The sequence below is a fragment of the Martes martes genome (assembly GCF_963455335.1).
Source record: "Martes martes genome assembly, chromosome: 8".
In the NCBI taxonomy this organism is placed as follows: Eukaryota; Metazoa; Chordata; class Mammalia; order Carnivora; family Mustelidae; genus Martes; species Martes martes.
The window spans coordinates 120,411,312-120,437,819 of record NC_137895.1 but is presented as its reverse complement, the minus strand read 5'-3'; the positions used below and the strand labels follow the sequence as shown (position 1 = coordinate 120,437,819).

The 26,508-nt window shown below is 40.9% G+C and overlaps 1 protein-coding gene across 1 annotated transcript in view; it reads left to right on the top strand.

Moving 5' to 3' along the window:
* ST8SIA6 (ST8 alpha-N-acetyl-neuraminide alpha-2,8-sialyltransferase 6) overlaps nt 1-26,079 on the top strand; it is a gene marked incomplete at both ends in the record, with an annotated part of 141,576 nt that extends 115,497 nt beyond the window's left edge. Inside the window, 4 exons of the mRNA XM_080811954.1 lie at nt 16,985-17,129; nt 20,876-20,988; nt 23,852-23,944; nt 25,611-26,079. Coding sequence (XP_080668080.1) covers nt 16,985-17,129; nt 20,876-20,988; nt 23,852-23,944; nt 25,611-26,079 — 820 coding nt within the window. The remainder of the gene's footprint in view (nt 1-16,984; nt 17,130-20,875; nt 20,989-23,851; nt 23,945-25,610) is intronic.
* Nucleotides 26,080-26,508: the final 429 nt, after the last annotated feature.

Genomic DNA, 26,508 nt, shown 5'->3' with positions numbered 1-26,508 from the left:
CTTCACTAGGAGAAGGCTGGGGTCCTCCCCACATCGGGGAGAGCACCACCCTTCTCCCAGCAGCCTGCGTCAGAAACCTGCGTGTCACCCTCAGTGTCTTGTCCTTTCCAGCTCCTTTCCAGTCAATCAGCCAACTTCAGCAGTTTCACCTCCGAAGTGTGTTTCCATCCGATCTGCTTTCCTCTGTTCCCCACCACCACTCCTATCTGAGTTACCACGGTGCTTCCTTTTATGTGTCCGCTTGCCTAGGCTTTCGTGTCCAGCAGTTTAATCAAAGGCTAGTCTGGTTGTTGCTGTGAGGGTAGTTTGTGGATGTGGTTAACCTCTCTGATCCGTTAACTTCAAGCAAAGGACATTACCCTCGATCATGTGCGCAGGCCTCATTGGGTGCCAAACAGCAAAAACAGGTTTCCCGGAAAAGAGATTCTCCTTCGAGACTGCAGTCCCCACTCTTTCCTAAATTGCCAGCCTTGGTCGTGCCCTACAGATTAGAGACTTGCCAGTCCCACAACTGGTGGGCCAATTCCTTAAAATAAATTTCTTTAGATAGATAGATAGGTAGATATATACATACATATGTACGTATGTAGGTAGATACATGGATAGGCAGACTAGTGGTTCTGTTTCTCTGGAGAGCCCTAACTGATACAGCTCCTCTAATTATCTTTTAACTGTTGTCTAATTATCTCTTAACTGGGGCTCTGGTTATCTGTTGCATTGTCAGCTGCTCCAGAACTTGTGATGGCTAGAAAGAATGGCTCGGTAGTCTCTCCCAGTTCCATGGGCTGACTGGCCTCAGCTGGGGGGGATTTTCGATCAAGGGTGTATGCTCACTGTCCAGAAGTGGCTGGCACTGGAGTCATCTGAGATGGCTCACTCCCACAGCTGGTGCTTGATACGGGCTTTCGTAAGAGTTCCTCGAGGCCTGCCTTTTCTGCCACCTTCAGAGGAGCCCTGGCATGTGACTAGAGCTTCTTACAACATGATGCCTGGGTTCCCTCAGGAAGTGTTCAGACAGTGGATGTTCCAAGAGACCCAGGCAGAAGCCACAAGACTGTTGAGGACCTCGCTTCAGAAGTCCCAGAATGCCATGTCTGCAGCATTCTCTTGGTCTGAGTAGTCAGAAGCCTAGCCCAGATTCAAGGGGAGGAGCTTAGGTTCCACTTCTTGGTGTGAGGAGCAACATGTCCACATAGCACAAGGACGAGCCAAGGGCGGCCATCTTTGGAGGCTCCCTACAGCACTGGCCACCGCCATATCCTGATCCTAACACCTTTGCCCAGACCCTCAATCTGTCCTTCTCAAAGACTCTGAAAATGCTTATGTCCTAGTGCCACTGCCTTACATAAGGCCTCTGGTGGCTTGCCCTTTCCCACAGAAGAAGGCCAGTTGTTCACCTTGCCTTGTTTATAAGAGTTTTCATGTTACAGTTCTGCAGTGTTCCCCACCTAGTACCCTGTCTCCCAAGCCAGATGGAATTTCTTTCAGGATTTTGCATGTTCCATGTTCTCTCTTTCTTTCTCTCCTGCAGGCTCTCCTACTCCATATTTGCTGTTTCTCAAATGCTCTTTCTCTTGCTTTGCCCAGCTGACTTGTGCTCATCTTTTGATTTTGAACTTAAGGTCTGCTTTTTCTGGAGTGCTGAGCCCTGGCACCCCAGGTTTGGATTGGGTACCTTCCTACGTGCTCCAGTTCAAGGGTTGGCCCAGGTCCTTGGGTTGATGTATTGATGCAATTGGACTCTGTTAAACTTGCTTTTACTTTGCTTTATTATTGAACCAGCAAAACATCAATACAAGATTAATGACTCAAGCAAGTGGATTATTCCACTCAGAGGAGCACCTAAGGTTTCTGTGGTTTACATAGTCCTTGGGGGTTAAGGAAGGAGCCCAGACCCCAAATTATGGACTCTATACCTCACGCTGGCGGCATGCCAGTCTCAAAGGTCCACCCTGTTGTCACAAAAGGAAGCTCCCATTGAGCGAAAAGGTTACCCATCCAGGTTCTTCCACATCAGTGGTAAGCAGCAGGCCTGGCACAGCCTTAACCAGCCCCTCACCTCTGCTACCCACTGCACATAGGGCTGAGGGTGTGCATGTAATTGTTTGCCATGGTCTCTCTCTCGTCACACCACAAGCTCTCCACTGGCATTCACTCTTTGTTTTTTTTAATATAACCCTGGTACTGAGAACAGTACTATGATCTTGATATCTTGATTTGCTGAATAAGTGTACACCTAAATGAGTGAATAAATACGTTTACCCTGAACACTGCTCCATGGCCCTAAACTTGATTCCCGCCTGTGCCCTCTTGGTGCTTGCTGTTCATACTCACTCTCTTCGGTGTCAGACACTTTCTTTTTGTGAAGAGCTCTGTCTTCGTTCCCGGCCCCAAGAAATTGGATGCCAGGACAAGAACTTTCAGCCTTGGCCTTGACCCTGTGAATGGCAGTTGGCCACCCTCAGCCTTGGAACCTGTATCCATTCGGGCCGGTCCCCCAAGGGAAGGATTTGGATACTGTTTTACTCTCTTATTTTGCTCTCTTATGCATGTAGCCATGAAGATTCAGCACGGTTTGAGTATTTAATCACAATTTGCAAAATGCCTCAACATGAAGACACTTTCCCGCAACAGTCAAAGAGTTTCTCTGCAGGTCTTATGACGGTGGCTCAGTGGGCTGTGTCAGTGACTCTTTCCCTCTGTGTGTCTCTGCTATGGTTGATTTGTGTTGTGGAAGACAATATTTAGAGGAAGTGTAGGTCAGTGGTAAAGAGCCCACAGATGCTGACTAGGGTTCATATCTGAGTCCTCGTTGTGTGACTTCAGACAAAAGACTTAGCCTCTCTATGTCTCAGCTTCCACATCTGGAAAATGGGGAGAACAATTGTGATGATAATAGTTTTACCTTTATAGGGCTGTAATGAGAATGGATTAAATTTCTATGTTGCAGGGCTTAGAAGAATGTCTGGGACCTCATAGGAGCTGCATATGATTTGACTGTTAGGATTCATGCACAAACATTCCTGAGCCTCAAATTCACATGTTTTGCTTTTAATGTCCCTAGTGGGACCTCTGTGTCATGGCTCTCTTTCTGGCCCCTTTCTGTCAAATGTTCTGTCTGCATAAGCCCCTATTTCTGTGAGATCATGTGACTGCATTTCTCTCTGGATATTTGATGGGTCTCTCTGTCCTAGTTGTTTGTGTGACTGTCTCTTAGCTCTGCTTTTCTGGGGGTTTTCTTCCTCGTTGTTTTACTTTATTATTATTACTATTATATTTATTATTTATTTAAATTATTTATTATTTAAATTATTATTAGTCACCATACAGTACATCATTAGTTTCTGATGTAGTGTTTCATGATTCATTGTTTGCATAATAACACCCAGTCCTCCAAGCAATACATGTCCTCCTTAATACCCATCACCAGGCTCACCCATCCACCACCCCCTTCCCCTCTAAAACCCTCGGTTTGTTTCCCAGAGTCCATAGTCTCTCATGGCTCATTTCCCCTCTGATTTGCCCCCCTTCATTTTTCCATTCCTTCTTCTAATTTTCTCCATGCTATTTCTTATGCTGCACAAATAAGTGAAACCATATGATAATTGACTTCCTCTGCTTGACTTATTTGACTTAGCATAATCTCTCCAGTCCCATCAATGTTGATGCAAAAGCTAGGTATTCATCCTTTCTGATGGCTGAGTAATATTCCATTGTGTATATGGACCACATCTTTTTTTTTCCCTTTGTTAATTCCTTTTTTATTAACATATAATGTATTATTTGCCCCAGGGGCACAAGTCTGTGAAATGTCAGGCTTACACTCTTCACAGCACTTACCATAGCACATACCCTCCCCAGGGTGGACCACATCTTCTTTATTCATTCGTCTGTTGAAGGGCATCTTGGCTCTTTCCACAGTTTGGCTTTTGTGGACATTGCTGTTATGAACATTGGGGTGCATATGGCCCTTCTTTTCACTAATCTGTATCTTTGGGGTAAATACCCAGTAGTACAATTGCTAGGTCATAGGGTAGCTTTTAACTTTTTGAGGAACCTCCACACTGTTTGCTGAAGTGGCTGTACTAACTTGCATTCCTACCAGTAGTGTAGGAAGGTTCCCTTTTCTCTACAGCCTCTCCAAAATTTGTTGTTTCTTGCCTTGTCAATTTTGCCATTCTAACTGGTGTAAGGTGGTATCTCAATGTGGTTTTGATTTGAATCTCCCTGATGGCTAATGATGATGAACATTTTTTCATGTGTCTGTTAGCCATTTGTATGTCTTTGGAAAAGTGTCTGTTCATGTCGTCTGCCCACTTTTTGACGTGATTATCTGTTTTGTGTGTGTTGAGTTGAGGAGTTCTCTATAGATCTTGGATGTCAGCCCTTTATAGTGTCATTTGTGAATATCTTCTCCCATTCTGTGGGTTGCCTCTTTGTTTTGTTGACCGTTTCCTTTGCTGTGCAGAAGCTTTTGATCTGAAGAAGTCCCAAAAGTTCATTTTCATTTTTGTTTCCCTTGCCTTTGGAGACGTGTCTTGAAAGAAGTTGCTGTGGCTGATGTCAAGGAGGTTACTGCCTTTGTTCTCCTCTAAGATTTTGGTGGATTCCTGTCTCACATTGGGATCTTTCATCCATTTTGAGTTTATCTTTTTCTATGGTGTAAGAGAATGGTCAAGTTTCATTCTTCTGTATACAGCTGTCCAATTTTACCAGTACCACTTATTGAAGAGACTTTTTTCCATTGGATATTTTTTCCTGCTTTGTTGAAGATTATTTGACCATAGAGTTGGGGGTCTATATCTAGGCTCTCTATTCTGTTCCATTGCACAAAAACAGACACATAGACTTCTTTGTTTTGTTTTAATGTGTCTCTTTTATTTTTATTTAAGAGAGAGAGTGAGAGGGTACAAGAGGGGGTAGGGGCAGAGACACAGGGAGAGAGAGAGAATCTTAAACAGGCTCACCACCCATCATGGAGCCTGATGTGGGGCTCAATCCCATGACCCTTAGATTATGATTGGAGCCAAAGTCAAGAGTCAGATGCTTAACTGACTGCACGACAGGAATCCCTGTGTGTCTCATTTAATTTTCTTGGTTTCTCTCTGGTTTTATTCTGTGCTTTCTCTCTTGCCTTTTTTCTGTCTTCTGCCAATACCCATCATGTACAAACTGAAAATTAAAAAATATTTTCTGAATTAGTTAGTTTTCTCTTCTTCAGAAATTTAGCAGCTTATGAATACCATATTTCTCTTGTTCTTTGCTCCTACAACCTCCTGTGGATTTTCTTCCCATGTGGCTCAGTGATGCTTTCTACAAAAGAGATTCCTGGGGTTTGGTGGGTTTTTCTTTCTTGAACATAGTGGGAAAACTGTTAGGCGCCTTTATTGCTTTGCTGGGAAAGCTTCTTGCATTTTTTGCCTCTCTTCTAAACTGTACCCGGGTATAAGACAAGGGAAGAGACAGGGTCTCTTTTATTCCTCAACACGTTCCCAGGGTCCAGCATGGTGCCAGGAACACAGGATGCTCTTGACAAATATTTGGGAGATGAAGAAATTCCACGAGGGCACGTCAAGAGTTTAGGAAGACCTAGATGAGCACCATGTCATGGAGCCACTGTCTTTTTTTTTTTTTTTTAATGGTTTCCAACTCTGCAGAGTTGTCAGTTTATTTTGTTTCAGTGCTTTTAACTGTCTGGGTTCAATTCCCCAGAGAAAAATGTCTTTCTAGGAACTGATTTTCTTTCCAGTATTTCGAACTGGATGGGTTTCAGTCCTTAGCCTCCCAGTTACTAGCTGTGATTCCTTAGGGGAATTAATTTTTCTGAGGTTGTTTCCTCAATTACAAAATGAAAATAAGAATCTCTGCTTCAAAAGAATATTGTGAGGATTGCGTGTAATGTATAAAACACATTTACTATGTTCCTTGCAAAAGGGCAGCCACATAGACAAACAGAGTAGAATGGAGAGCCAGAAATAAACCTCACATGTATGGCCAATTGATTTGAGACAAGGGTGCCAAGACCATTCAATGGGGGAAGGACAATCTGTTCAAAAAATGATGGAGAAAAAACTGAATATCCTTGTATATAGAAAAAGAATTTGGACCCCTTTCCTCACATCATACAAAAATTAACACCCAATGGATCAAAGACCTAAAGTTATGGACAAAAACCATAAAATTCCGAGGTGAAAATTTTCATGACATTGAATGTGGCACGATTTCTTTTGGAGCCACTGTCTTGTCTCCTAGCTACCTTCATGTGTCTCTCACCCATTAAGTAGATCTCACATCTTTTCCCACCCCTCTCCTGCCCTTTGTACCCTAAAATCACTTACTCAAGGGAGGCCTTTTTAATCTCTCGTTAATCAAACTCTAGTCATTGTCCCCAGTTACCCCCCATTGGCCTTCTACTCTGGTCTCCTGCCCCTGCTGTCCATCCTCACAAACACAGATTTATTCATCCATTGAACAGTTATGTCCCATGTGTCCCCCATGTGCTGGGCGCTGCGCTAACACCTTCACACCATCTTCCCCTTCCCCCAGCTTAGCTGCGGTGCCCTCCCTCTGTGCACTTATCAAAACCTCGCCTTCTGTCAACCCGTATGATATTGAAATGATACCAAAATACCAGTTATGTTTTGTGTCTGTCCCTCCTAATGTAAGTAAGGTCCCATAAGGCAGGGCCCATCCCTGCTTTATTCCTATTTGTACTTAATGATATGTATGTTATAATCCTCATGACTGTCACCTGATGAGCACCTGTTGAATATGTGCTGGATTGTTCTGTGCATGGGTCCTAATTCTGGATTGTACTCTTGCATAAAATAAATCTGATTCCTTCTGGGTCCATAGAATACCAGCAGGCAGGTACTAAATCCCCCACGCCAGCCCTTCTCTAATCTGGACGTTGTTAGTTTCTCACCTGTCGTGAATTTCAGTTCCTCCATCAGAAGATCTGCTTCCTCCAGCCAGATCCTGGCTTCTCAGTGTGCCTTTGAAAGCAAAGATTACACAACAGAGCCAAGAACAGAGTGTGCTTTGAGCATCAGGAGTACAGTGCGTCTCTCCCCTCTTTTTCTAGCTACTGTTCCTGTAATTACATTGTTCATATCACATTTGAATTTTAAGGTTTTTTGTTGTTGTTGTTGTTGCTTTAAAGATTTTATTGATTTATTTGACACAGAGATCACAAATAGGCAGAGAGGCAGGCAGAGAGAGGAGGAAGCAGGCTCCCTGACGAGCAGAGAGCCCGATGCGGGGCTCGATCCCAGGACCCTGAGATCATGACCTGAGTCGAAGGCAGAGGCTTTAACCCACTGAGCCACCCAGGCGCCCCTCACATTTGAATTTTAGTAAGCTGCTACACACTGCTGTTCTCACAAGTTAGCCTAAAACCTACAAATCTTAGGGGTGCCTGGGTGACTCAGTCAGTTAAGCGTCCGACCCTTGATTTCGGCTCAGGTCATGATCTCAGAGTCCTGAGATCGAGCCCCTTGTTGGGTTCTGTGCTCAGCGGGGAATCTGCTTCTCTCTCTTTCTCTCCCCCTCCTCCCCTGCTCACACACACTCTCTCTCTAAAATAAATAATAGATCTTTATATTTAAAAAAAACAAACAAACCTGCAAATCTTATTCATTCCTCAAAGGTCTCTGACCAGGAATGGCTTATTCTGAACTTCTCATACCAAATTATTCTTTCTCTCCCACATTTCCTGTGCCCCCACATCACAGTGCTGCACACACAGGCCCAGACAAAAACACCCAGACTCACAGAGTCCAGTGTGGTCCCTAGGGTATGACTATGCGCATGGAGGCTGGGCCGGGATGTCACATCATGTGACATCATCAGCTACATGATAGAAAAGGCCCTTTGAGCTTATAGTGCTCTCTACTTTTTCACTACAGTGTGCTTGTAATTTTGAATTTTAAAATTCTAGAAAAATCGCTGGCTAGTAAAATATGTTGGTTCAAACAAGCACATTTTATTTACTGAATGTCCCCCAATTCCTTTGTTGGGAGCATTGCCCTTTGTAGGCCATTGCCTGAAGGTGGGCTTTATAATAAGGATTTGAATTCTAGGTTTGAATCTTGGCTTTACCACTTACTGTGTTGCAATTTGTAAGGAAGGAGAAAGGATTTTCCCTTTACCCTTCTGAGTTCTTGGCTGAGACCCATGTAATAATACAAGAGAGATGAACAAGAAAAACAAACAGCAGTTGATTAACATGTAGACCCCATGGGAGACACCGAGGAAAAGAGAGTATCTCCCTGAGATGACTTAGAATTCAGGCCCAAATCCTGTCCTAATGAGGAAGGTTCAGGGGGAGGTAGGCCTCTTAGGGGACAGTAAATGATTGCAGGAAAGGTGAGAGCTCGAGAAAGACGAGTTGGGAGTTGTGATCCTTTACAACAAAGTCACAACACAGTGTGCCGTTGACTTCTAGTTTCTTCTCCTGTGATAAGAATCCATCTTCCCTCCTTGGTAGAACTCTCCTGCAGAGGATTTATGACAGTTGAGCTCCTTCTGGCAGATAAGGGGAGTTCAAAGAAAACTCCCTGCATTTGCTGTTTATCAAAATAAACAGCTCACATAATCAGTGTACCAAAGAAGCCTATTTGGGGTTAGGCCTCATCACCTGCTACCCTTCAAATGTGTCCTTGTAAGCCTTTTTTCATTTCTTCCTTCCTAGATCATACATACCACTAAGACAGAGGCAGTGTTTGTTTTATTCACCAGGGTGTAGACTGTGCATCTCCATAACTACCTAGGTCCTAAGTAAATATGAATGAATATGTGATATGTGACCTACTTACCTTTTATAAGCCAGAATTGTCCTCAACTGTAAAACGAATCAACTCTGCCTATCTTGCAGCATTATTGTAGGGCTTGCTGAGATAGTATCTGCGAAACACTTAGCACATAGTGATATCAGACTAAATGTTTGATATTGTTATTAGTGGTCAATCAGTGAATTATATGATGTAGGGTAGGAACAGAACAAAGGTCAACAGAAGGGTACATCAACGGGAAAGAGGCAGTTGGCCTATTGCTTGGCCCAAGCTTCTTGTGGGTTGGGGATGGAAAAGAAATGAGACTGACAACTGATTATAGATCGGATGGCAAATAATTCCCTGGAAGTGAGGCAGACACGTAGGTTTTAAAACTCCTTTTCCTCAAACTCTCATTAGAATCTTAGAGAATGGATCGTAGAAGAAGGTAGCTCTTTATTAATCCTTAGAAAGCGTCTGTACCCTCTGTCTCACCTTACCTGTTCCATCTCTTATTAAAGAGTTTTTGGGAGTTCGATAAACAGAAGAGCTGCCCATGAGCTCTGAGCTGGGGCAGTCAGGTCATTAGTATTCAGGGTGGACGCTAGAGTCTGGTGCATGGTCATCCTGAGGCACTCGTTAACATTTCATGGAAATCCAGGAAGCATCCCACTTAGAACTGAAGAATTTTGACCTGAGACCTAAAACAAGTAGGAAAAACAAAACTACTACTACTACTACTACTAATTATTATTATTATTATTATAAATCCAAGGAGACACTCAGTGCCTGCACTATGAAAGAAAAAGGAATTTCTGCAACTTAAAAGAAATCCCTTTCTCAGAAGTATATCTGCTGGGCCAACTGTGATGCCAAGGCGATTTGCACATTTTCCAATACTGTCTTTATAGGCTAAGGCTAAAAATGTTAAGCCCGATGATTTCGGGAGCAACCTGCTTCTTGAGAGCTAAGCACTCTTGGAAGCATGTAAATTCTTTTCAATTCTGGAACTTCCTGAGGTACAAAGGGCGCCTGTTCTTTCCCGGGCACGGAGGGGAGAATCTTTGCTTTTGGAAACTGGATTGTGTGGAGGAAGTTGGTGAAGGTACGAGACAGCAAGTGTGAGATCATCATCAAACCGGGGCTTTCTTTTCCCTTTGACACCAGGCACATTGGCTGGAACCCTTGGACTTTGATCCTGTAGGGGCCCTGGATGTCTCATAAAACAAGAGCATTGAGCAACTCGGTTTAGATAGGGTTTGAAACATGTATACGTAAATATCTTGCCGCCTTAGACTTGTGAATGGGCGAGTTTCCACTGGGGTGCTACCAGCACCATTGTGAGAAGCACCATGTTATGACGGTGCCATTATGGAAAGCATCCTGAAGGAGGAAGCTACAATGAGAGTTCTACCCTCCAGTTAGAAACTACGCCAGTGTAAATTGCAGAGAATTGAATGTCAAAAGACATAAGTTGGAGACATTTACCACGTGGGTGCCTTGGTCAAGTCACTTAACCTCTCTTAACTCTGGTTTTCTCCTCTCTGAAGTGGAGAATAATCTTTCCTGGCTCTCTGGTGGTCATGGGAATCAGAGGACATCCGGCTGTGAAAACGCTCTGGGACACGGGCAGTACTTAGCAAGTGCGTGGTTTGTGCATGCTGATCTGGTGGGACATTTACTATTGCAGAATGTGGAACGACACATTACAGACAATGTCGGTGTCCTGGTAAGAGCATGCTTTCTAATGTCTTAGTCAGATTTGGCTGATCTAACAAAGTACCATAGACCGGGTGCCTAGTAAACAGCAGACTTTTACCTCTCCTGGTTCTGGAGTCTGGAAGACTGAGATCAGGGTGCCAGCATGTTGAGATCTGGTGAGGGCCCTCTTCCTGCTTGTACACTGAGAGCCTTCTTCTTGTGTCCTCATGTGGCGGAGCACAGAGAGCAAAAGCAGGTTCTCCGAGGACCCATAAAAGGGCACTCTTCCATCACGAGGGCTCCACCCTCATGACCTCATTTAATCCTCATCGCCTCCCAAAGGCCCCATATCTTAACACTACACATGGAGGGTAGGATGTCTACACAGGAGTTTGGAGAGAGTGCAGAGGTTTAGTCCATGATATTCTGCCCACAGTCCCCCAAAATCTATGTCCTTCTCATGCGCAGATTGAAGCCATTCCATCCCAACAGCCCCCCAAATCTTTACTGGTTCCGGCATCAATTCTAAAGTCCAAAGTCTCATCTACATATCCTCTAAATCAGATATGGGTGAGTTGAGGTGCATTTCTTTTTTTTTTTTTTAAAGATTTTATTTATTTATTTGACAGATCACAAGTAAGCAGAGAGGCAGGCGGCGGAGGGGGGAAGCAGGATCCCCACTGAGCAGAGAGCCAGATGTGGGGTTCCGCCCCAGGACCCTGAGACCATGACCTGAGCCAAAGGCAGAGGCTTAACCCACTGAGCCCCCAGGTACCCTCGAGGTACATTTTATCCTGAAGCAAAATTCCTCTCCAGCTGTGAACCTGTGAAACCAGACAAGTCAAATGCTTCCAGAATACTCTGGTGGGACAAGCATGGGATAGATATTCCCATTCCAAAAGGGAGAACTAGGAAAGGAGAGAATGGCAGGTCCCAAGCAAGTACAAAACTTAGCAAGATAAACTTCATGAGCTCTCAGGCTCAAGGAAATTCTCCTGCTACAGGCACTGCCCTCCAGACCCACTAGGGTGGGATCCTGCCCCCAGGCTCTGTGGGCAGGGACTGTGTCCCCAAGTGACCCCACCCCCACAGTTTTGAGCTGAGGCCAACTGGCCTGTCAAAAAGCAGTATTCCCTTCTTGAAACCAAGGACGCATCCCTGATTGCCTGAGCCACTTTTGGGGTCATCCTCCCCTCAACTAGAAGAATAGTGTCTGTCTGAAGCCAGATAGCTCTGTGGCTCCACCCTGTAAAATCTCAGTCCAACAGCTTTCCTTTTCTCCTTGCTGTCTCCTTCCTCTTTGGTTCAAATTGGTAGTTCTCCTGCTGGGTGGCTGATTAAGTCTGTGGTTCTCACCCATGCTAATCTCCTTATCAAACAGATGCTTAGCCACACACTCTTAGTATTCTCTCCTAAACATGTTTTCTCAGTTTTGTTCTGTTTTTTCCTTTTCTTTTTCTTTCTTTCTTTTTTTTTTTTTTGCAACGCAGTTAGGCTGAGAATTTTCCAGATCTTTAAGTCCCGCTTCTCTTTTGACTATAATTCCATCTTCAGGTCATCTCTCTCTTCTTGCATTTTATGGTAAGCGGTCAGGAGGAACTAAGCCACACCTTCAATATTTTGCTTAGAAATCTCCTCAGTTAAATATCCAGTTTCAGCACCAACCTTCCACAAAATGCTAGAGCTTAAACACAATTCAAAGCCAAGTTCTTTGCCACTTGATAACAAGGATCGCCTTTTCTCCATTGTCCTTTCATAGTAACATGTCCCTCTTTTCTATCTGAGACCTCATCAGAATGGCCTTTATGTAACTTCTATATATCCGCCAGTATTCTGCTCGTGATCACTTAACCATTCTCTGAGAAGGTACAAGCTTTGTCTGTAGCTCTCTTATTTTCTTCCTGAGCTTTTAACAGAGTTACCTGTAAAATCCTGTTCATGGAACTCTAAGCCTTTTCTAGCATGAGCCTTGAAAGTTTTCCCGTTATCCAGTTCCTAAGCCATCCATCCATGTTTAGGTATTTGTTACATTTGTTATATTTTTAGGTATTTTAGGTATTTGTTTCCACTCCCCACCACCTTCTTGGTACCAGTATCTGTATTGGTGTTTTCTACAGAAACAGAACCGATAGGATATATCTAGAGATAGAGAAAGAGGTTTATTTTGAGAGATTGGCTCACATAGTTATGGAGGCTGAGAAGTACCGTTGTCTGCCATCTGCAAACTAGAGACTCAAAAAAGATGATGGCGTTGTTCCAGCCCAAACCTGAAGAAGGCCTGAGAATCAGAGAAGCCAGTGGTGTGAGTTCCAGTCTGAGTTACAAGGCCCAAGAACTGGGGGAGAGAGGGTGTGGGGGTGTACGTTCTCATCTGAGTCTGAAGGTCTAAGAACTAGGAGCACTGATGTCTGACGACAAGACAAGTCGGATGTCCCAGCCCCAGCAGAGAGCCGATTTGCCTTCGTCCATCTTTTCTCCTACTCAGGCCATCAACAGATTAGATGAGGCCCACCTGCCCTGGGCAGGATGATCTTCTTTACTCAGTCCAGCAATTCAAAAGCTCATGTTTTCTGGACAAACCCTCACAGACCCAGAAATAGTGTTTTATCAGCTCTCTTGGCATTGACTTGGCCCAGATTGACACATAAAGTTAACCATCACATACCAATAGTGTCCTTTTTTTTTTCTTTTACATGATTTCCTGCTTTTTATACAAGAAGGGGAAGAGTGCTGTGTGCCCATAATTGTGAACATACCTAGTTGACATTAGAGTCACCAAAGATCAGAAGTGACTCTTTAGGAGGATGGGAAATGGAATAGCAGAGATTAAATTGCATTTTGTTCTGTTTGTATTATGCACCTCAGCTTTATACGGTTGCTGGCTGTTACAGGGGTGTCTACCACATGGATGAGCTAGGAAGGGACAACATAAATTTATAATTCTGCCACTGAATGTGAAGCTTTAAAAAGAGTCCCACTGATGGTCAGTAAAAACAAGCTCCAGAAATGAAATTTTGGATAATTACTGATATTTTTCTTGGGAGGTTATTATGAGTGATAAGGTGTTTCAAATTGATTTTTGATAGTGATTTTTTTAAAGATTTTATTTATTTATTTGGCAGACAGAGATCACAAGTAGGCAGAGAGGCAGAGAGAGAGAGGGAGGGGGAAGCAGGCTCCCTGCTGAGCAGAGAGCCTGATGAGGGACTCGATCCCATGACCCTGAGATCATGACCTGAGCTGAAGGCAGAGGCTTAACCCACTGAGCCACCCAGGTGCCCGATAGTGATTTTCTTTTTTAAGTGCAAAGGCCATGTCTGAACAGATTCTGGCACAGCCATACGGTGGAATTCTCCTCCTGCAGTGAAAAAGAACAAGCTACTGATACACACAGAGGCATAGATGAATCGTAAGAGAATTTATGGTGAGAAAAAGTTGTCTTACACAAAAGCATACGTACTATCTGATTCTGCTTAAATAGATTCTAGAACAGGCAAAACTTGATCTTTGATAAAAAACTAATCACAAGAGTAGGGGAGGGCTGCAGACAGGCTGGGAAGGGATATGAGGGAATTCTCTAGGGTGCTGGCAAAATTCTGTATGTTGATAGGAGATTGGGGTACAAGAGTGTGCAGATTTTTCAGAACTCCTCAAATGTGCTTATGATTTTATTTTATGTAAATTTTACCCCAAAATATACACAAAATGATGATAGGCATGTTGAGGTGTTTAGGTTGGAAGCGTACTGATTTCTGTATTGACTTTGAATTGTAACCACCACCACAACAAAAATGGACTGATGGTTGCACAATAAGGCAAATGTAAAAAGTTAATTGTAGAATCTAGCTGGAAGTTATTCAAGTACTCGTCCTTATTTGTGGAGCGTAAGGAATAACACGGAGGACGTGGGGAGATGGAGAGGAGAAGGGGGAAATTGGAGGGGGAGACAAACCATGAAAGACTGTGGACTCTGAAAAACAAACTGAGGGTTTTGGAGGGGTAGGGGGTGGGATGTTGGGTGAGCCTGGTGGTGGGTATTATGGAGGGCAGGTACTGCATGGAGCACTGGGTGTGGTGCATAAACAATGAATTCTGGAACACTGAAAAGAAATTTAAAAAATAAATAAAAATTTAAAAAAAAAGAACCTAGCTGGAAGTTATTCAAGTACTCGTCCAATTCTTCGCATTTTCCTCTAGGTTTGAAAATGTTATAATATGATGTTAAGAATGTAATTTCAGAAAAAAAACTATTAATATTTAAAAAAAAACACAAGGGCATGACAGGTTTTTGTTTGTTTGTTTGTTTGTTTGTTTTTGGTGATGTAATATTCTTTTAAGCACTGAATGTCCTTAGAGAAATTGAACTACTTGTCGAAGGTAAATGAGAATTTATTCCATTACCTTTGCTCGAAATATTGCATTAAAGAGACATTTAAAATGATAAACACATAAGGATTTCTGAATTTGAAATATGCCACATTGAATTGTTAGGAGATTAAATTTAAAATTAAAAAACTACATGTTTTTGAATATCATGTTTTTGATTTGACATGTCATTTCATTTTCAATTTTTCCTTTTGTTAATCTCCATGAACTATCTTGAAGACATGGTAGGTTCTGAATTCCAAAGAGGGAAAATAAACAGGTGATAGAATACAATTAAGAAGAATGTACTATTTTAATGATATAAATTAACTGATAAGTTTTATTGAAAATATTGATTTTTAGGGTACAAATAACATCATAGCCCTGACTTTCCATACCCGGAGAATTATTGAAGACTGGAATATAATTCAAAATGACTGTGACAGATTAGAGCATTATATTTTTTCAAAAGGAGAAAATTCAATAGGAACTTGTACGAAAAGTTCAGGACCAAAACCAATAAATGGGGGTGGACCAGTTTCAAATCTAGGATATCAGCAACGAGCATGTCAGCCCTATTCACTGAATATTCACTGTCCTTTGTGCTATAATCGGATCCAGCTTTGGTACATATTTTTTTTCTTTTTTTAAGTTTTTATGTAAATTCTAGTTAGTTAACATATAGTATAATATTAGTTTCAGTAGTAGAATTTTTTAGTGATTCACTAGTTACATACAACTAGTGCTCATCACAAGTTCCCTCTTTAATCCGCATCACCCATTTAACCCATTCCCCCACCCACCTCCCTTCCAGCAAACTTCTGTTCTCTGTAGTTAAGAGTCTGTTTGATAGGTATTTTTAAATAAAATGGAGAAATATGTAAAAGCTTAAAGAGGAGCAAGATGACTAAAATAATGAAAAACTGGTCCTAGGAGGAAAATCTAAAAGAAGAGGAACTTCTCTCAGTGCTTCCAGATTGAAAAGGTTCAAGTTCCCTTTGATTATTACCATTTTCAATTATATGAAGTGTTTTAATGGAGAGATTCTATGAAAAAATGAACAAGGGAAATGGATTCAAGTTAAGAGATGGTGGAGTTGTGCAAATGGATCTCTTGACTTCAAGGTTGATTGAAGTCTGGAATAATTGTCAAGTGATGCTGGGATTTTGCATCCCTGGAGAATTACGTAAACAAAATAAAAATTCTGAGTGGATCTAGACTGACCTGCCAGAGGTTGGGGGTAAGCCCTGATGATCACCGGAAGGACCTAATTGGGTGTATGTTCTATTAATAATGTTTCACTCAACAGTAAGTTTTGCAACAGAGCTTGGTACTAAATTATGTTCTTTCTATAAGGAATGGCAACTTAAACTTCGCTTCACTCAGAAATTCCCTGTGTTAGTTCACAGCATGGTGACTGTGGATAGCAATACTATAGTGTATACCCAAAATCTGCTAAAGGGGTAAATATCAACTGTTCTCACCACAAAAACAAAACAAAACAAACAAACAAAAAAATGAAAGGAAAACAATGATAATTATGTGAGGTAATGGATATGTCAATTGGGTTGATTATGGTGGCGATTATTCCACAACGTATAAACATTGCAAAACATGAAGTTGAACACCTTAAATATAAATCGTCTGTGCTCCTGAATTATATCAGTAAAGCTAGAAACAAATCACTGTATTGAATAATTTTTCTTATATTGGACTTGTCTCCTAGTAAATGACTACATGTTGCTTTGGTGACAGTTTGTAACATTGTTCTTAATTCAGTTACTCTACTTTATTATAAAATAATTACAGCATATACTGTCATTTTTCTCCTCAATGTTACAACATTATCATTAGGAGGACATTTTTATATAGGAACCATTATGTTCATAAGTGTTTTCTGTCGATAAGAGGGTCCCTACCTGAGCGTAAGTATGTTTCGCATTCTTCACTCTTTGGTCCTACTAGGTTATCATCCCACCATCCAGGCCACTTAGAGTGGAAAGAGATACAAATGTCAACTTTGTGAATGATTTCTCTTCTTTCTGAAAGCCAATATGGCAAAAATCATCTTGCATTTTCCACTGTAGCCTCTATTTGTGGTTTCTTAATCTCGTTGCATGGTTCGCTTTTATTCTTCCCCTTCACAGAGCAAAACTTGCTTCCTGTTGTGATGCTGCTCAAAACTTCATTGTTTCTCAGAACAACACTCCAGCTGGGACCAACATGAGCTACGAGGTGGAAAGCAAAAATGAAATCCTAATTAGAGAGAATATTTTTAATATGTTTCCAGTGGTGAGTAAAGATTTGTTGTGGTTGATTTGTGTCGCCACTCCAGATGACTTTTCTCCCATGTTACGTTGTAACTTATACTAATAGAGAAGTTAATTCAGAATTAAAATACCATACGTTGTTTTGATGTAAAAGATGGTGATAGTGGTCCATTTTAAAAAGGAATTTTGAATGCAAGTGGCTCTGCAGGGAATGGTATTTATATCTTACATGATAAGCTCTCCAAGTCCCTGAGTCTTCATAACTCATCCTTGCATGAGATGAGCTTACTTGGGTTTTCTGGATAGGAACTACTGGGGCTTGGGAAGAGGACCATTTTTCACCTGGAATAAGATTCTTCCAGTTGTCAGTTTGGGTGACTAAATCAGTTCCTTCACAAGGAACAATGGGTTTATCTGGCTAATCTTTGGGAAGTAAATATGTTAAGAATTTGTTGTCGGTGGGGGGGGAGGTGCCTGGGTGGTGCAGTTGGTTAAGCATCCGACTCTTGGTTTCATCTCAGGTCATGATCTCAAGGTCGTGAGATCGAGCCCCGCATCAGTCTCCACGCTCAGTGCGGAGTCTCCCTCAGATTTTCTCTCCCTCTCCTTCTGCCCCTCCCACCTGTGCTCTGACTCTCTAAATTAAATAAATAAATCTTAAAAAGAAAAATAAAAGAATTTGTGGTCACTGAACATAACCTCACACTCAGGAATCTCTGTGTGGTATATTCATTGATGTATCCCAAGCTCCAGAATATTCCCCAGTGCATACATGCATTCATTAGATAGCCATTAAATAAACTAATGAGTCATGGTACAGTGTCATTACAAGAAGAAACTTCTTTAATATAAATCCAAACTTGGGGAGAATTTTTGTCATGAAGAACATCCCATCGCTTATAATCATACACCCTCGGTCAACTTTTCATGAGTTGATTAAAAGCAATTAAGCTAAGTCAGTATGGTCAAAAATCGGATGACCTAATATATGCAGTTTACCAACTGTAGAATATTCAGTTCTTGCAATTAATTCCCTTTTGTTGGACCTTTGACTTCTTTCAACTAATTTATTGGTCGTATAAGTTGTGCCAGTTTTTCTTTTACTCTTATAATTCAAAGGAAGACTAATTGGCTGGGAATGATTGAAAAATGAATAGAAAATGATAGAGGAAAAAAAATAGAAGAAATTTTCCGGAAGGAAAGGAGGACCAAAAATAACTCATAATGCATTCTAAAAATGCCCTCATGAGGCATTGAAATTACCAATAATTGAAAAGATAATAAGTACAGAATATTTATATTCCTGATCCAAGAAGGCCTGGGAGAGTTTCACAATGAGCAACTCTTTCACCCTTACAATTTTTTCTAGTGTTTTCCTTGCTTTAGACGGACCAGAACAGAGGAGAGGCAGGGACTTTTTTAGCTTCCATTTGGAACCTAGAAAAGAATAACCTAGGCTTGATAATTCTGTATGCAGTTAACAACAGCATCGGTTTCCCAAATTTGCACTGATTTTTCAAAACTGGGGGCTTGGAGGTTGGGAGGTAATTCTGACGTAAGTACAGTAATCGTAGCAAAGCGAGAGGCCACTTTTCTGTGTTGCTTCCACACTCCCTTTCCTCTCTGAGAGAGCTAGCCTCCTTCTGTCTACATCCCCACCCTCCTTGTTCTGTTCTGCTAGAGAACTCTGGGACACACAACAAGGAGATGACAATAGACACTTCTGATGAATGTCGTGAAGTCATTTCCTCCAAACACTTTGCTAAGTTACCTGAAAAGAAGGCAAAGTTGGTTTTCAACCAGAGTGAGCCATGAGCGGGACTTGCTCAACATAGCACACATTTTCCACTTTCTTAGGAGCTTTGTTTTAAGAAACATTGGAATTTGTAATTCAAAGGTTACTCTTACTGAACATGAGATCCCCAAGCATATGGGCTTTTCCCCCTAGTTGACCAAGAAACCAGAGAAAACATGTGTTATTTTGAGTGCTTAATTGGAGACATGTTTTCTTCGTCATCTTTTCTGTTGTACCATTAAGAGTATATTTGCATTCTATCCAGTCTGTAAAATTCAGAATTGTTTGTGGCACCATTTAGTAAACACAGGTCAAAGACATCTTGAGCTAGGATTACAGTGGATTTGAAATCACCTGAGGTATCTAGGAACCGTTGACTTCAGAACCAGGTCCTCTGCTAGGCAATTGCAGATACGAAGAGAAATAAGGTACATAATTAAACTAACAGTGTATTCCTGGAACGTGAGAAACTGTGTCACATGGGGTGAATAAGAACATGGGCTCTTTCAGGGGTTTGAATCTCACCTCTGACACTTGCTAGCCATGCCTTAAACCCATGCTTTTATTTCCCCAGCAGCAAAATGCTCGTGAGGTTCACATGTGTTAATAAGCCAGGCACTTGGAACAGCATCTCTCGTATAATGATTACAATATGATTCTGAATTGTTAGAGACAAACCAACCGTGCTGAATCAGAGTTCTCTCTGCTCATTTGGCGTCGCCCAGATGGAGCCTGAGAGCACGTAACAGTCATAGGGATTCAGGAGTCCTTTGGGCTTCTCACAACCGCACTGGCCCTGAGGTGTTGCCATGGGTGCTGGGAAACTGGCTTTGGGCATATGCGCTGCCCTGATTTGTGGTGTTGGTCCATTTTAGCAGTGGACATACCCCCGGGGTGGCTGACTTAAATTTACCAGTGGCTTCACAACAGTTCACAAAATTCCTGAATATTCACCAGCTGGCTACCCCATCCTGGTCCAAGAGGCTCCCAACTCAACACTGGAGGTTTTTTCCAGGGCAGGCCATTGGGCCAGCAAGCATTAATTGAAATGTCACCGTGTACATTCCAACATGTGAGGTGTATGGTGAAAGATGAGGGGAAGTTCAAAGTCACAAACACGTCCTCTGCCCTTGAGGACCTCCACTCACCCTCTAAAGACAAAAGAGGTGAATCAGGACAGTGTCATTGTGGTGTCTGACCTGGGCCTTCTCGGCGCTGCTCAAGGTCCCATCATTTCGTCGGGGAGAGGGACGAGCAAAGACAAAGAGCACTGTTTAATGGAGACGTTATGTTTCTGACTGGGAAGGGCTTGGGAAAAAGGGGAAATCTTTTGGGGGTAGACAAGTCGGGTCCTTGGAGGAAATATAAGAGAGTCAGACCTTGGAAATCAATTTGAAATATGTCAGCAGAGAGTTAGTAGGCGTCCCTGCAGCACCGTGGCTGGTCATTTGTGGAGATAGCAGGCATAAATCTCATGTCATCCCTGAGCCTGAAGGTCTAACTCTAGCAGAAGCTTCTGCTACATTAGCTATTAATTTTATGCCCAAGAACAGAGGATTTCGTGATACTTTCTAATTGCTTCATTTCCTCTATTTTGCTGAAAACATTCTTGTTTGTTGGAAAGGCCCAGTGTGGGATTTTGCCAGTCTAATGTTACGTACGTAATTGTGTGATGTAAGACACATTAAGTTACATTTTAGAAACAAATGTATTATATGTTAGGTTATTACACCGTAGGGTCTACGATATGCTGTATATTCCTCTCAAGAGAAATGAAAGGCAGGTTTACAAGATCTTTTATCATAAGTCATAAGTTGATCAACATGCTCTGGCATTTCTATCTCTGCCTTTTATTCCTTGCTCTTTTTCTTTCCTTAGCGTGTATGAAAAAAGTGTAGCTGCTTGAATTAAGCTGATGATGTTGATTGTTCTGCAACTAAAGCTATTTTGTGATGGTTTCTCTCTTCTTCTAGTCTCAGCCCTTCATGGAGTACCCTTACAATCAGTGCGCGGTGGTTGGAAACGGGGGAATTCTGAATAAGTCTCTTTGTGGAGCTGAAATAGATAAATCTGACTTCGTTTTTAGGTAAGACCTGTCAGACGGGTTTCCTTGAAACCAAAGGTCAGTTGGATATTTTAAAGGGATGCTGTAAAGCTACTCCGTGTAAATTTTGACCTTTGAGCTGTGTTGCTTAAGTCTACAAATTACTTGGGTAGACTTTCCTGAGATGTTAAATGGATCATGAGTTTTTCAGAATGTTAATACCAGAAGGAAAAAAACTGCTTTGGCCACTTTGCAGAAACTCTGAAATCATGGTGAAAGAGGGTCTTCGCTGCAGGACTTGTCAGAGCCTACAGTGTATTAAGGATACCATGGCTCCCTCAGAAGGGCTCTGGAGAACAACATTTGCCAGGCTCACCTGAAAAAAGGGAAAAATATATATATTTATTTATATATAAACATATTATATATATAAATAGAAATATTATATGTGTATATATACACACACACACACACACACACACACACACACACATATATGAACAGAGCATTCAAGAAACTTTTGTTCTCAGATAATACTTGAGAAAATGCCGACCTAAGCATTGTATTGCCACACAACATCATTGTTTCGTTTTCTGGCTTGAAATTATAAAACGAAATTGTAGAGCTTCTAAATTCTGGTCTTTTAAAGTGTTTGTATCTCAGTAGCAGCTAGCTTGCAAATGCAGAAGCAGAAGTGATTTGTTTCTCCCTGTGCCTGTGCTAATAAGCCAAGCCGCAGAGTTTCTGCACTTTCAGAATATGATGGAAAGGTGATTCATCCCTGTGAGGATGGATTTCAATTGAAATGCGCCTCTTTAAAAAGTAAGTCGAAATCTGTTTCTTCCTATTTCGGGGGCACTGATTTCATACATCAGAGGAGAGCCTTTGATTCTTACTGATTTAATGCTGCCGTTTCTTAGCAGCTGAAAAGGAGGCCGGACTTTCAGTCACTAGCTCACTGCCCCCCTCCCCCCAATCCCACTGCTTTACTTGAATCTCATCTAAAGTTTTTATTGCTATAGGTAATGACTGAACAGTAGACCTGACAGTCCAGCAAATCATTGAATGTGGTCCTCATGATTCATGATAAAATGGCCAATACGTGAATGATTTAGCCATTTAGTTAAAGCACTCACTATGAAAAAGCCATAATGAAGCTAAATAATTCTTCTTGTAATAGGCTTTTCATAGACTTAAAATTCTCAAAACATCTGTGGGGAGGATTATGGCTACCCATCCATTTTACCTGATAGAGCAGATACATGAAATACAAGTTGAGGTTTAAAAAAGAAAAACATCTCAGCAACTACTTAACTTCGAACTCTCCAGTAAGTGTGCCTCTTTCCAGATCCTGCATTTGCTGCCGGGGATGTTTCTGAGACAGAGTTTACTGTGAAGTGAGCTTTCCAGAATGAAAGGGCAAATGAGGGCTTAGATGTGGTCATGGTCATTAAAATTTATTTAAATGTTAAGTCTGTACTTAGTTTGTGTCTACGTGGTCAGAATTTTGTAGTAACAGTCTGGAAACTGCTTATTACTGTTTGTTTTTCATTCCAAAAGTTTGGGAGCTACTAGCTGAGTGGGTAAGGAATAAAAAGAGTTGAAGAATGGATGGTTTTACCAACTACCACTCTGTGTGTACAATACGCCATTATTTCCCCTTGGAGTCTCCTATGATACTCCGTTGGAAATCAGCTTTGATTTTAAAAAGAATAATACTGTATTAGGAGGTAGATTTGTTATTACAGGTTCTCCAGTAATGAGGGCGTTTCTGTATTATCTGTGATTGATATTTTTCACAAGGTGCCATGTTTAATTATCTTCTGACATACCTTTTATATCAATGAGAGGTCTACACGGTCCATTTGATTTTATGTTTCATAGAGTGTGGAATGCTGTTTCAACCTCAGTTGGTGCAGAACACATCAACTTGAAACAGCTTTCCTAAGGACGTACTCAGAAATGCTCCTTTTGTTTGTATAGCTTAAAAGAAATGGTCTACTTGAAATTCTGTAAGCAATACTTAGGGAGTCATAACCAACTTTCCCTTTTTTGTGAAAGGAATATAATTACTCAAAATTACAATTCTTAATTTGTTCTGAGTACTAAAAACAAATTAGTACTCAAAAGAGGAAGAGAACATTTATAGGAAAATATCATTATAGGAACATTAGGGTTTTATTTATTAACAGCATAATTTGCTAGAAAAACTATCCATATGGGAATCAGGAGATTTCAGGGTTTGGTTTTTGGTTTTTTTTTTTCATAGAGACTTTGCTTCTGGCATACTCCATAACCTTGGTTGCAATGCCTTGTTTCTGTTTTTGTTCTTTAACCTGTAAATTGATGACCATACCACTGTGGAAATATAATCAATAGAAATAATAATTTTAATAAAAGGATTATGAACTCTTCAGCAGCTAGCAAGGTAATTGTCATTTCTCATTTTGAAATACTTAAGGGTCTTAATATTAAAAGCATTTATCAAATTTGTATAACTCATGGATTGTTGAAGTGTCAATTAAGAGTTCAGTACTTAGGGGTACCTGGGTGGCTCAGTCGTTAAGTGTCTGCCTTCACCTCAGGTCATGATCCCAGAGTCCTGGGAGTAAGCCCTGTATTGGGCTCCCTGCTCATGGCGGAGTCTGCTTCTCCTTCTCCCGCTTCCCCTATTTATGCTCTCTCTCTTTCTCTCTGTCAAATAAATAAATAAAATCTTTAAAAAAAAAAGAGTTCAGTATTTATTAAAGTTTTAAATGGAAATCAGATCAATTCAGAACTCCTTAATAGCCATCATTTTCTCCAATAAACCAACAGTGATTGCATGTGTACATGTGTGGGTATGTGCTTTTTTTTAAACTTGCATTTTGAAAATGCTTTTTTTTTTTTTTCCTCCAAATTTCAGGTGTAACCTTCCCCCAATTACAGGAAACGTGAGTAAAGATGTTGGCAGTAAAACCAATGTTGTGACTGTAAATCCCAGTATCATAAAACTAAAGTAAGTATGTCCAACTCACATAACTGTTTGAGAACATTTGTTTTATTGTTTAACATGTTTCTTAGTTTGAACACTAATCTTGTTGCTGGAATGACTTCCAATGCAATATAGTTGGAATGACTTTGGGGAAAAGATAGAAGAATATAGTATATTCATAATTTTTTACTTCCTCTCAAGGTTGTAGCTCATAAGAAGTATGATCAATTGTACCTCTCTCTCCTTTTCTTTTTTTAAAGAAAACCATTCCATTTTATTTTAAAGACTTTATTTTTTATTTTTTTATGTTATTTATGTTTATTTTTTATTTCTTAATATCATTTCTACACCCAGTGTGGGGCTCAAACTTACATCCCCGAGATGAAGAGTTGTATGCTCTACCACTGAGCCAGCCAGGCATCCCAGCCAATCACACTTTTAATGTCATAAGTGGAACACTACTAATCAAGTGAAAACTTATTTATCACTTCAGCTTTTTTAACAATAGTGAAGTTACTTTTGAGAATTTTCTTTCAGACTTTTAACATTACTGTTTTATCTTGGAAGCAGTTTCCTAATGAAACAGTTTATTTAGAAACTTCAGGATATGCACCTTAAGAGAAGCTGGCCAAAAAAAAAAAAAAAAAAGTTTTTGCTACATACAGTTTATTACCAAAAAATAATTCCCATATTTCATTTTTCACAGTGTAGCCACAACAAAATGTTCCTGGTTAATAAAAATCCCATACATGGTTTTACTCCACTGTTTTCACCAAAACTGACTAATAATCATTATTAATAAAATACAAACTAAAACTGTATACTCATATAGTTCTAGTATCTTTTAAGATAATATGCAGTATTATACCTGCATCCTGAAAGTTTACTTCCTAGACACAACCATTCATATTAGTATATTTACTAAGGTATTATTTAAATCAAACACATAAAGCTATCACAATACATTGAGGAAATTTAAAATGTGTGTGTGTATGTGTATGAAGGTAGGTATTTTAGGTTCTTTCAAGGAAACTTTTATGATCACATGTAAAAAAATATACACAGGTCACAGGTGTACAGCTTAGGGTATTTTTTAATGTGTAGGCATTTTAAGAGTGTCCTGTGTTTAGGAAAATATCAATCATTATTTGGAAGGTATTTCTGTATCAAAAAGTTACATTAGAGGGGCACCTTGTGTGGCTTAGTCGTTAGGCATCTGCCTTCAGCTCAGGTCATGGTCCCAGGGTCCTGGGATCGAGCCCCACATCGGGCTCCCTGCTGGGCGGGAAGCTTACTTCTCCCTCTCCCACTCCCCCTGCTTGTGTTCCCTCTCTCGCTGTGTCGATCTGTCAAATAAATAAATAAAATCTTTTTTTAAAAGGTTGCTTTAGAGAAAAAATTACTGAGTTAGAAGATAAAATAATATAAGAAATGTGTGTCCAGTAAGGATATAGTCTGATAAGAAAATGTAAACGAAAGCCTGGGGACACCACAAAAGAGAGATGAAGGACCTAGCTCTTGATGTTTATAGGAGGCTTACTCGTACTTGGACTGTGAGTCTACTGTTTTGTCTCTTACATACAACAGTGACATAAATGGTTCGATGGCTCGGCCAAAGGTAAATTCAGCCTTATGTAACCAAAATGGCCACTTTGATTATAATGATGATGATTTTTTAAAAATTTGGCAGATATGGGAACTTAAAGAAAAAGAAAGAAATCTTTCTGGAGGACATTGCGACCTATGGAGATGCGTTCCTTCTTCTGCCAGCGTTTTCTTTCAGGGCCAACACGATTGCCTCTTTCAAAGTGTACGACACCCTAAAGGAGTCTCAAGCAAGACAGAAGGTTATATTTTTCCATCCCAAATACTTGAGAAATCTTGCCCTTTTCTGGAGAACTGAAGGTGTGACGGAGTTTCGCCTCTCCTCTGGCTTGATGATCACAAGTGTGGCAGTTGAACTGTGTGAGCATGTGAAGCTGTATGGATTTTGGCCCTTTTCTAGAACAGTTAAAGACACACCTGTCAGCCATCACTACTATGACAACAACTTACCCAAACGTGGTTTCCATGAGATGCCTAAAGAATATAGACAAATTCTCCAACTTCACTTGAAAGGAATCCTCAAATTACAATTCAGCAAATGTGAAAGAGCCTAAGCATAGTGTCTTAAAATGGGAATAGTTTTAATAGAATGCTGTAGGTGAGTAATGGTGTTTCCCAACACTAAAAGCAGTGGGTGTAGAGCATAATAGGAAAAGCCCTGAAACGTGGTTTGATCAGAGTTCCCCACTGAGCTTGCAACATCAGCAGCTCATGCAGTTGTCCCGATCTTCAGTTTCCCTCCCTGTGAAATGGGGACCATGATATCTAACTCCATCTAACAGTCCATGAAATCTCCTAGTACAGGATTTGGCATGAGGTAGGGACTCCATGAATATTTCCTTGTTGCTCTCTACAGTTTCCATTTCCACTCTCAGCAGACTGATAATAAAAGGCATGCTGTTTTGAAGACCCTTCCTGGAGAGAACTGCTGAATTGCCAGTTTTCACTGGGGTTCTTCCTCAAGCAGGCCTCTCTATTATCAA